The following is a 12641-nucleotide window of genomic DNA, read 5'->3' as shown; positions in this document are numbered from 1 at the left end:
AGCATTTCAAACCATATTCGACCTAAATACAGTTCAGTGCTGCCCCCTATATTCTGTGAATTAAATGACAAGGAGAAACAACTATCAACTTCAAATTATTTGCGTTTACCTTATAAACTTCATCTTAGCGAATTGTCAGTATGAAAAGTAGTATGAACAGTATGAAAAGACAGTATGAAAAGTAGTTGCATTTATTGAGCACCTACTATGTGCCAGGTACTGTTTGATGCACTTCAATGAGCATTTAAGCTATTAACCTAATCCTTAAAACCACCTCATAAAATAGGTGTTATTTTCTTCATCACACAGTCTATAGTAACTCAAGCTAAAACAGATAAAATACACATGAAAGTAAGAGAAAACACCTTTAAAAAACACGCGCATAAAAACTAGGGATCCAGGTTACTTTTCCTTTCTGTGTGGCATGCACCCCCCGCCCTTCTTCTCTCCTCATCTTTGGTACACAGTCAGTTTCCAGAAGGCCATCTTTCTCTTCTGATTTCAACACAAATGAAAACCTCTCAAGAGTCTTACAAATGTCTATGGAAAACCGGTCTCTTCACTGGCCTCCTGGCTTCCAGTTTCCTCCCCTCTTCCTGGCCTGGGTATTACTACCGAACTCACTTTCCCGAGACGCCCCTTCATCACAGCACTGCTGAAGGAGCTGTTTCTCTCGGGTAAGTGGACAACCACAGCCTGACTTTAAGGTGCTTCACATTATCGTTCCAACTCCTCCACTTCAGGCAGGTCCCCGACACACACAATCATTCCACCTTCTTCATTCTCTGAAACTCTTCCTTCTCCCTCTCCAAGATCCAGGCTCAGAACCTCTGGAGACACCACCAGAGTCACAGTCTTCCATCATGTATTTAGAATTTAGTCACAGAGTCCAACAGGGCTTCAGATTATAAATACTTTTTTCATTATGGAGATATAATTCACATACCGTAAAACTCACCCTGTTAAAGTCCATGATTCAGTGGTTTTAGCACATTCACGAAGTTGTACCATCATCACCACTAACTCCAGAACATTTTCAGCAGTCCAAAAAGCAGGCCTGGACCATTAGCAGCCACTCTCCATTCTCTCCTCCCCCGAGGCCCTGGCAACCAGTAAGTTGCTTTCTGTCTCTACATATTTGCCTATTCTGGACACTGCATATAGACAGAATCATGTCATGTGATCTTTTATGACTGGCTTCTTTCTTAGCACAAACTTTTCAAGGTTTATCCATGTTGTGGCACATATCAGGACTATATTCCTTTTTGTGGCTGAGTAATAGTCCATTGTATGGACATACCACATTTTCTTTCTCATTTATCAGTTGGTAGACATTTAGGTTATTTCTACTTTTTGGCTATTAGGATTAACGCCACTATGAACATTCATGCACGAGTTTGTGGGTGGTCGCATAGATAAAAGTTTTAATTTCTCTTGAGTATATACTTAGCAGTAGATTTGCTGGGTCACATACAAACTTTATGTTTAACTTTCTGAAGCACTGCCAAACTGTTTTTCACAATAGTGGCACCATTTCACACTGCCATCAGCAATGTACAAGGGTTCAAATTGCTCCACATCCTAGCCAACACTTGTTACTGATTTTTTTATTATAGCTTCCCTAGAGAGTACACAGTGGTATCTTATTGTGGCTTTGATTTGCATTTCCCTAACTCTAATAATGTGAAGCATGTTTCATGTGTAAATACCTCGATGCATCTCTGTCTTTCCCTTCTCACTGACACCACTCCAGTCTTGCCCTTACAGCCTCAGCAGAAAGTGTTGCTGCCCCCATCCTCTCTTTCCCTTCCAATCCACATGCCAATGCAATATCAGTTTTCATAAAACTAAATTTTGCAGTACCCTCCGCTCCCCCCCACACAAAAATACATGGCATTTGGAAAGCAAATCTTGGAGTTAATAGCTTTATTCCCTGAAAATGTATTAATATAATGAAATTAAACTTACATTGATTCTTCTTTAGGTGCCGCCTTGGCCAGGTCTTCCTGCTCCTTCATTTTATCCGCAGCTTGAGCTTGTTTTTCAATTTCATTAAAGCATGTATTTGCCAGTTTCTGAGCTCCCAAACTTCCTTTTTTGGCTCCAAGCTAGAAGATATATAAGACTATAGTCTATACAAGCTGTTTGAAAGCTTTTGTGACTACAGCTAACATTTCATAAGGCTTAGGACCTGCCAGGCACTGTGACAAGCACTTTACATTTGTTCTCTGGCTTAGTCCTCACAACTCTGTGAAGTCAGTATTATTCCAGGAGTCCCTCAGCATGGGGGAATTCGATTCACGACCCTGTGGATAACAAAATCTGCGATGATCAAGTCCCTTATATAAAATGACATAGTATCTGCATTTAACCCATGCATAGCCTCCAGTATACTTTCAATCATCTGTAGATTACTTACTATACCTAAATAATGTAAATGCTATGAAAATAGTTACTAATTCTGTGTTTTTATTTGTATTGTTTTTACTGTTGTATTCTTACTTTTTTTTTACTTTTTTTGAGATAGGGTGTCACGCTGTTGACCAGGCTGGAGTACAGTGGCACCATCTCAGCTCACTGCAACCTCTGCCTCCTGGGGTAAAGTGATCCTCCCACCTTAGTATCCCGAGTAGCTGGGACTATAGGCACAGGCCACCAAATCCAGCTACTTTTTGTATTTTTTGAAGAGACGGGATTTCACCATTTTGCCCAGGCTGGTCTTGAACTCTGGGGCTCAAGTGATCCACCTGCCTTGGCCTCCCGAAGTGCTGGGATTACAGGCGTGAGTCACTACGCCTGGCCTATTGGTTTTTTTTCCCCCCAAATATTTTTGATCTGCAGTTGGTTGAATCCATGGATGCAGAACCCCTGGATACAGAGGGCTGAGGACAGTAAAGCTCATACAAGTTAAGCAGTGTGGCCAAGATCACACAGCCAATAAATGGCAAGGCCAGGATTCAAACCTTGCACCTGCCTCCAGAGCCGGTGCTCTGCAATGCATCGCTGTATCTGAAAGCTCACCAGATGACTACCCTCCAAGCCTCACAATATGTCATTGCTTATTGATCTATGCAAGCAGGAGAGAAATTCCTAGGGGACCTTTGTTAATTTTGTCAGAGATAGAAAAAATGTTAATCATTCTAGAAAAAATTCAATAAGTATAACATTAATCTCTTTGAACAAAATATAGACTCCTTATATCAAAGCCACATTTATTACAAGATGGTTCAAAAGAATAAAACTAAAATGACAAAGTGGCTTTTTAGTTTTAAAGCTTAACTACCAGATTTTTATATATAAAGTACATAATACTCACGCCTTTTTTAGCTTGATTTGGTTTCTTTTTTATGATAGAGGAAACCTCTGCCAAAAAATAAAAATTAAAAAGTAAGACCACTAGAAATAATATTCTTTTTATGTGTGTCTTTTAAAATTCTAAGATACTGTACTTTATTATTTAAGAGATGATAACATTTTCCACATTAGTTTGTCATCCAGAAGACTCAAGTTGATAAGCATATTTTAGATTGACAGAGCTTCGTCAAAATGGAGTCCTCAGTATTTCCATGCAGTCTCCAAACTCAGAGAAAATGCATTTTTTTTTAACAGAACAATGAAGAGAGATAGAGCCTGAGCTTGCCCCACTCAGTACCTTCTTCAGGAGCATTTTAAAAAATATATTACAACAACTTTTTTTTTTTTTTTGAGACAGGGTCTCGCTCTGTCGCCTAAGCTGAGTGCAGTGGCATTACCTCCCAGATCAAGGGAGCCTTCCACTTCAGCCTCCTGAGTAGTTGGGATCACAGATGCACACCACCACATCTGGCAATTTTTTTTTTTTTTTAGAGATGGGGGTCTCGCTATGTTGCCCAGACTGGTCTTGGACTCCTGAGCTCAAGTGATGCTCCTGCCTCAGCCTCTTAAAGTGCTGAAATTATGAGTATGAGCCACCACGCCACAACTCTTTTATTAAGTGCTACTCTTCAAAAACTTTAAAACACTTTTAAAAATCTAACAATTTTTTAGAGATGGTCTCACTCCATTACCTAGGCTGGAGTATAGTAGTGTGATCAGAGCTCACTGCAGCACTGAACTCCTGTACTCAAGTGATCCTCTCGTCTCGGCCTCCCTAGTAGCTGGGACTACAGGCATATGCCACCATGCCTGGTTTTCTTTCTTTTTTTTTTTTGTAGAGATCGGGATATCTCACTATGTTGCCCGGTCTGGTCTCGAACTCCTGGCCTCAAGTGATCTTCCTGCCTTGGCTTTCTAAAGTGCTGGGATTACAGGTATGAACTATCATGTCCAGCCCAAAAACTTTAAAAATCATTATAATTTTCCATTTTTATTTTAGATTCAGGGAGTACATGTGCAGTTTTGTTACAAGGGTATACTGTGTGGTGCTGAGGTTTGGGCTTCTCTTGATCCCATCACCCAGATAGTGAGCACAGTATCCAACAGAAAGTGTTTCAGCTCTTGCTCCCCTCTCTCCCTCCCTCCTTTTGGAGTCCTCAGTGTCTACTCTTCCCATTTTTATGTTCGTATGAACCCAAGATTCAGCCCCGGCTTATAAGTGAAAACATGTGATATTTGGTTTTCTGTTTCTGCATTAGTTTGTTTAGGATAATGGCCTCCAGCCATGTTGCTGCAAAGGACATGACTGTTCGTTTTTATGGCTGCATAAAACTTATTTGAAAATATAAAGTTAGCAGCCTGGACAACATAGGGAGACTCCATCTCCACAAACAAACAAACAAAAAAAATTAGCCCAATGTGATGGCATGCACCTGTGGTCCCAGCTACTTGGGAGGCTGAGGTGGGAGAATCCCTTGGGCCAGGCTGCAGTGAACTGTGATTGCACCCACTGCACTCCAGCATGGGCAATAAAGTGAGACTCTATCTAAAAAAAGTAATAACAGTAATAAAAACAAAGTTAGCTAGGCATTATGTATACAACTAAAGCAGCCAGTGACGTGCTTTTTCACCTTGGCTTATATATAGATTTTATCATATTAGCCAAAATAAATATAAAGCATCCTCGGCCAGGCATGGTGGCTCATGCCTGTAATCCCAGCACTTTGGGAGGCCAAGGCGGGCAGATCACCTGAGGTCAGGAGTTTGAGAACAGCCTGGACAATATGGTGAAACCCCGTCTCCACTAAAAATACAAACAGTTGCAGGAAATCAACATGGCACATGGATACATATGTAACAAACCTGCACATTGTGCACATGTACCCTAAAACCTAAAGTATAATAATTTAAAAAAAAAAAATACAAACAGTTTTCTGGGCATGGTGGAGCACACCTGTAATCCCAGCTACTTGGGAGGCTGAGGCATGAGAATCACTTTAACCCAGCAGGCTCTGGGAGGCGGAGGTTGTAGTGAGCTGAGATCGTGCCACTGTACTCTAGCCTGGGTGACAGAGTGAGACTCTGTCTCCAAAAAAAAAAAAAGAAACATAATGCATTCTCTTATTTTAATAACAGTACTTTCTAAATTGCACAAAAATACTTTTAGAGAAAGTTTCTTAAAAATCATTTTCTAAGTACATTTTACTTATAGGTTATATATTGTCTTTAGAATTATGTTTAAGAAACCCAGCAAAATTAAATTCTTAATTTTTTCATATAAAGATAAGAATGTGCTTTGATAGGAAAAGATAGCATAAAGCCACAAACAGCAAAAGATTACAATCTTTAGCTGTGAGTAGAGAATAACGTCATTACATTTCAAGTGTGAAAAAGATGCTTGTGGGAGTTTTCCTTTTCATCACTTTCTTTTAGATTTGTATTGTATCACACAAATCTATATTGTAGTAGTCACATAACCTGCTCCCAAACTCTGACAAGTCTAATACATGATGAAAATATCAGGAACATTTCTAACAGTTTAGTTATTGTTCACCAAAGCAGCTGCTTTCCGACTAATGCGATGGAATACGTAACAATTACAAATTACAATTCCTTGATAATGAAAAATTTAAGATTAAGTTCACCTATAATAAAATTAGAAAGAAGAAAATGAGTTCTTGAGGAAAAAGGAATGGTGTAGATGTTCTGACCACTGCTTGTTTAGGTAAGGTGAGCCAGCCCAACATAAACCCACCAATCAAAACCATCAGCAGCCATATTGACTAAATATACACATTGCTGTTTTTTTTTTGAGACAAGGTATCACTCTGTCACCCAGGCCGGAGTGCAGTGGTGTGATTATGGCTCACTGCAGCCTCAACCTCCCAGGCTCAAGTGATCCTCCTGCCTCAGTCTCCCAAGTAGCTGGGACTACAGGTGTGTGCCACCACACTCAGCTAATTTTTTTTTTTTTGTAGAGACAAGGTTTCGCTATGTTGCCCAAGCTGGTCTCGAACTCCTGGGCTCAAGCGATCCGACCACCTCGGCTTCATAAAGCGTTAGGATCACAGGTGTGAGCCACTGCCCCCAGCCACAATGCTGCATTTTATATTACCAAGCTGGTTAAAATGTAACATCTTTGTTGGAAGCTTGAGAGATGAATATAGCCTCTTTTGCTTAATAAAATCTTATTAACAGATTCGGTCATGATTATATTACTCCATCAGGTGAGACGCCTAGGCCAAATGCAAGAGGATTTATTTTTTTCTTAATGAGTCATACACTTTAAATCAGAATGTAGGATTTTAAGCATATTACCTAAAGTAGCCTTTGTTGGTACATTAAGACCTTCCACACTTGGTCCTTGCTCTTGTCCACCTGAAAATTCAAAACATTGATATTAGTGCAGAAAATAAACTCAGCTAACTTGCTTTTGAATGTATAATAATTCAACTTGCTCAGTGCTACATATCTTATCCAATTTTGTCAATGACAATGATCACCTACCTTTTTAGCTGTATATTCTATTTTTTTTTTTTTTTTTTGAGACAGCGTCTTTCTCTGTCACCCAGGCTGGAGTGCAGTGGCGCGATCTCGGCTCACTGCAAGCTCCGCCTCCCGGGTTCACGCCATTCTCCTGCCTCAGGCTCCCGAGCAGCTGGGACTACAGGCGCCCGCCATAACGCCCGGCTAATTTTTTGTATTTTTAGTAGAGACGGGGTTTCACCGTGTTAGCCAGGATGGTCTCGATCTCCTGACCTCGTGATCCGCCCGCCTCAGCCTCCCAAAGTGCTGGGATTACAGGCTTGAGCCACCGCGCCCGGCCTGTATATTCTATTTCAACGTTACAAGAATTTTGACTTAAAAGTCCATTAAAGTAGAAATGTATTTTTAATCCACTGGCTTTATCAAATAAAAATGTTAGTGGTCTCTTCAACTAATATGATTCAAAATTCTACCTTATGATCTGGTGATTTAATGTGACCTGTCAAAAGATACTTAGTACCTCTGTGGACTATACATACCCAATGTATGTTAATATGTGGAAATCCTTGTTTTTGTTTTTGTTTTTCTTTTGGAGACAGAATTTCACTCTTCTTACCCAAGCTGGAGTGCAATGGCACGATCTTGGCTCACTGCAACCTCCGCCTCCCAGGTTCAAGCCATTATCCTGCCTCAGCCACCAGAGTAGCTGGGATTACAGGCATGAGCCACCATGCCCGGCTAATTTTGTATGTTTAGTAGAGATGGGGTTTCTCCATGTTGGTCAGGCTGGTCTTGAACTCCTGACCTCAGGCAACAGGTCTTCCTGATTGCTTAAAAAAATTCTGGGCACAGAAGATGAAAGTACTGTTGCAAGTGCAAAAGGAAATGAAATCCTAAATAATAAACTTTTATAAACTAACTCTTCAGCTATGAATGACGATTACAATAAAAAAAAATCTTAAGCCGAGGCAGGAGAATTGCTTGAGGCCAGGACTTTGAGGCCAGCCTGGGCAACACAGTGAGGACCCATCCCTATAAAAATTTTTTTTAAAGTTTCAAAAATCCTGTTCTGGCTGGGCGTGGTGGCTCACACCTGCAATCCCAGCACTTTGGGAGGCCAAGGCGGGTGGATCACTAGAGGTCAGGAGTCCAAGACTAGCCTGGCCAACATGGTGAAATCCTGTCTCTACTAAAAATACAAAAAATTAGCCAGGTGTGGTGGTACATGCCTGTAATCCCAGCTACTTGGGAGGCTGAGGCAGGAGAATCACTTGAACCCAGGAGGCGGAGGTTGTGGTAACCCGAGATCACACCATTGCACTCCAGCCTGGGCAACAAGAGTGAAACTCTGTCACAAAAAAAAAAAAAAAAAATTCTTGTTCTGTGTTAGTTACTGGGGTTTCTGTTAAAACAGAGACATCTGGACTTTAGAGGTTACACATATCTCCTGTGGCTAACCCTCAATCTCAAAGCCCCCGGCCTTTTTTTTTTTTTTTTTTTTTTGAGACAGAGTCCTGTTCTGTTGCCCAGGCTGGAGTGTAGTGGTGCGAACTCGGCTCACTGCAACCTTCGCCTCCCAGGTTCAGGGGATTCTCCTGCCTCAGCCTCCCGAGTAGCTGGGATTACAGGCATGCATCACCATGCCTGGCTAATTTTTGTATTTTTAGTAGAGATAGGGTTCTGCAATGTTGGCCAGGCTGGCCTTGAACCCCTGGCCTCTAGTGATCCACCCGCCTCAGCCATCCAAAGTGTTGGGATTATAGGCGTGAGCCACTGCGCCTGGCCTCAAAGCCCTTTTATGCTAATAAATTATAATAGTGAAAATAGTTAAATTATCATCTGTACTTTCACAAAAGATATATAATGCACTGTTCCTGTTAGGAGATTGTGGGAATTCTTTCTTCTCTCTGATTGATAACAGTAAATCAATCAATGGCTCAGGTAGATTTCTCATCTTAAAAAACAAACTCTCTCTGGAGGAGCTCACAGCTCAGCAGAGGGGACACACAGTGGACATGCAAACTAAGAGACGCAGTAATTTCCAGAACTGGTGTTTGCTATGCTATGAGGAAGAAAAAATGTACAAATGCAGTTGTGACTGGGAGTGCTTGCTGGCTGGTCTTAAAGCTGAACCCCAGTAAAGAGGCAGCCCATGCCAATCAAGGCAGAGCCACACTCCAAGCAAACAAAAAGCAAACGCAGGCAGAAAAACACCCAAGGGCAAATGTGGCTGCAGTATAGTGTAAGGCTAAGAAATAAAAAAACTAAACTCCAGTTAGAGGTGTATAAATGTCTTCTTTGCAGGCATCTATGGTCATATGCCTAAAAAAAGAATGTGGAAAAAAAAAATCACAGGGTGCAAATCATCCACAAAACAAAGACATCAGAGTTCTTTGCATAGTAAGGAAACAAGCCATTTTTGTCTACATATGAATTGCAAATGTTTATCATTTGTCTTCACTTTAAAGTACTTTTTCAAAACAGAAATGTTACATTTTTATGTCATCAGATTTATTAACCTTTTCCTTTTATGAGATTTGAATATGCATAGAAGGGCTTCCCCAATTCAGGATAATAAAAAAGCTTTACCCATGTTTTCTTCTAGGATAATCATATTTTCATGTACATCTTTGAACTACCTGAATTTAGCCTGGTGTAAAGAGTAAAGAAGAAATTCTTTGTTTTATTATTTGTTTCTAAAATGCCAGACACTTGTCCAAATTCCATTCATCAAATAACCCACTGTTACCTAGGATATGAAATGTTCTTATCCTGATTCACTGAGATGTCTACTCCTATACCAGCAAAATGAAAAATCAGCATTCTACTATTTGATGGAAATCTCAGACATTCCCACCTTTATACCTATAACTCAATACAAAGGAAGTGACTCCTTTTCTTTCTTTTTCTTATTTTTTTTTTTTAGAGTCAGGGTCTCTCTCTGTCACCCAGGCTGGAGAGTGCAGTGGTGCAATCATAGCTCGCTGCAGCCTCAAACTCATAGGCTTAAGAGATCTGCCTGCCTCAGTCTCCCTAGTAGCTGGGATCACAGGCGTGCACGACCAGGCCTGGCTATGCGACTCTTTTTCTTTACAACATGACTCCACTCTGGGACAGCGTGGAGTGCCTCTCTCTCCTAGGACTACTTTCTTGATAAATACCACTTACTCTCCTACCCTCCAGCAAAATCCTTGCCAGAAATTTTCTCAATACTATCACCCAACCCGCAGTTGGTGACTGCTTCGTCTTTCCTGTTATGCTATGTTCCTTAGAGTTGTTCAAGGCTCAGTTTATATAAGCCAGCACTTCTTATGGTATCATAACCCATGAACTCACTGCTTAGTTATCCAAAGTTACATTTTTGTTGTTAATTTACACTAACATTCTGGCCTAACAAAGGATGCACAATTTTAAAACAGAAAGAGCTGACTACTCATGTCACAAGTGATTTTTAATACGTAAGCAACTGATATATTTACAATAAATGTAATCCTATAAGAAAGCCACCAAATGTGAATCATTATGTATCAACTATTTTTATAACAGTTTTTAAATTGAAATTTTGTTTTTGATGATAAAAGTAACCCATACTCGTTATAAAAGTTCAGACACTTCAACACTGTATCAAGCAAGAACTCAAAATCCTCAGTAATTTTACTCTCTATTTAACAACTTGCTATGTGCTTTCCAGAATGTTTTTGGTATGTTTTTCTTTTTTTACAAAAATGATTATTATATTCCATGTTCAGTAATATTGTTCCCCCACTTTATAGTCTATAATGAATATTTCTTCCTGTTAAGACAGAAGGGTCGGCCAGGTGTGGTGGCTCACGCCTGTAATCCCGGCACCTTGGGAGGCCAAGGCAGGTGGATCACCTGAGGTCAGGAGTTCGACACCAGCACGGCCAACATGGTGAAACCATGTTGCAGAAATTAGCCAGATGTGGGGTGCACGTCTGTAGTCCCAGCTTCTAGGGAGGCTGAGGCTGGAGAATTGCTCAAACCCAGGAGGCGGAGGTTGCAATGAGCCAAGATCACACCATTGCACTCCAGCCTGGGAGACAGAGCAAGACTTTGTCTCAAAAAAAAAAAAGACAGAAGGGTCTACATTTTAATATTTTTAGGTTTCAGGTGTTTTTTTTTTGGTAGAGATGGGGACTATGTTGCCCACGCTGGTCTCTGACTCCTGGGCTCAGGCGATCCTCCCGCCTCAGCCTCGCAAACTGCTGGCATGAGCCACTATGCCTGGCCCATCTTAATTTTTGTTTCATAGCATGCCACTGAACCATAGAATAGTATTACATGACAGTTCTAAGGACTCCACCTTCATTATTTTCCAAAGTGGTTTCCACAGGCCTTGATGTTAAAGACGATGGTTCTGCTATTGCTGATGCCCACGCTGTGTCACTCACCTGAAACAAGGTGAGAAAAGTCATTAGCAGACAAAGCAAGAAAACAGCCATAAAAAACAAATCAAAGCACGGGAAAAACCTAACAATTTAAACAGCCACATTCTGAGTCCCTGTTAATGGAAAGGAATGCATATCTATTTTTTTCTTGCTTTCGTTTTTTTTAGAGACGGGGTCTTGCTCTGTTGCCCAGGCTAGAGTGCAGAAGCACAATCATAGCTCACTGCAGCCTTGACCTCCCAGTCTCAAGCAATGCTTCCACCTCAGCCTCTTGAGTAGCTGAGACTGCAGGCATGTGCCACCACGCCCAGCTAAAGTTTAAATTTTTTGTAGAGAAGGGGTCTCACTATGCTGCCCAGGCTCGTCTCAAACTCCTGGGCTCAAGCTATCCTCCCACCTCGGCCTCCCAAACTGCTGAGATTACAGGCATGAGCCACTATGCCTGGCCTGTTCTCCTCTTTCTTGATAACCATTTTTGGTAACTACTGACTGTGACAATGCTAATAATTATGTGCAAATTATAATAGCAAAAAAAAAAAAAAAAAAAAACAAGCTTTAACAACTTGTATAACTTTACATAGTTTTAAATTGAAAATTAAAGAATAAGCTGGGCACAGTGGCTCACATCTGTAATCCCAGCACTTTGGGAGGCTGAGGCAGGCAGATCACCTGAGGTCAGGAGTTTGAGACCAGACTGGTCAATATGGTGAAACGCTGTCTCTACTAAAATTACAAAAAAATTAGCTGGGTGTGGTGGCGCAGGCCTGTAATCCCAACTACTTGGGAGGCTGAGGCAGGAGAATCGCTTGAACCCAGGAGGCGGATGTTGCAGTGAGCCGACGTCGCGCCACTGCGCTACAGCCTGGGCAACAAGAGCGGAAACTCAAGTCTTAAAAAAAAAAAAAAAAAAAAAGAGGAAGAAAGAAAAGAAAGGGCCAAATAGTAAATATTGCGGCTTTTTAGGCTTTACTTTCCCTAGATCTAAGTGATCTGAGGAGACGCCACAGAAGTACTATGGATTGCTGTCACTGTTGCTATCAGGTCACAAAGATGAAGACAGTGATATTTAGAGCACTTATTGAAGGCTTACTTTGTGCCAGGTACTAAGTACTTTTACCTGCATTAACTCATCCAATAGCTTTGAGATATAAACTACATAAACAGCAAAACTGAGGCACTGAGAATGAAACTCCTATTAAAAATGTCTTCATTTTTTGTCAGTTTCAGAGCTCTGAACTGAACTGTGGCACACTACTAGTAATAAATTCTCAGTTCTCCCCAGCAGCTAGATAAGACATGCAACTAAATTCCAGCTCATAGGACATAAGTAGAAGGTATGGGAGCTCCCTCTAGACTTTTTCTGTAAAAGAATAGGGCATTTGTGGTGGGGTA

At 40.9% G+C, this 12641-nt stretch overlaps 1 protein-coding gene across 2 annotated transcripts in view; it reads right to left on the bottom strand.

Moving 5' to 3' along the window:
• ARFGAP3 (ADP ribosylation factor GTPase activating protein 3) overlaps window positions 1-12641 on the bottom strand; it is a 59253-nt gene that overhangs the window by 24772 nt on the left and 21840 nt on the right. For both annotated transcript variants that reach the window (XM_003264845.3, XM_030815421.1), the window contains exons 6-9: window positions 11165-11252; window positions 6673-6732; window positions 3317-3363; window positions 1969-2108 (exon numbers count right to left, since the gene is read on the bottom strand). In XM_003264845.3, the coding sequence (XP_003264893.1) occupies window positions 1969-2108; window positions 3317-3363; window positions 6673-6732; window positions 11165-11252 (335 nt within the window). The remainder of the gene's footprint in view (window positions 1-1968; window positions 2109-3316; window positions 3364-6672; window positions 6733-11164; window positions 11253-12641) is intronic.

Source organism: Nomascus leucogenys, chromosome 7b (assembly GCF_006542625.1).
Source record: "Nomascus leucogenys isolate Asia chromosome 7b, Asia_NLE_v1, whole genome shotgun sequence".
Classification (NCBI taxonomy): Eukaryota; Metazoa; Chordata; class Mammalia; order Primates; family Hylobatidae; genus Nomascus; species Nomascus leucogenys.
This window is presented reverse-complemented; position numbering and strand designations above follow the sequence as displayed.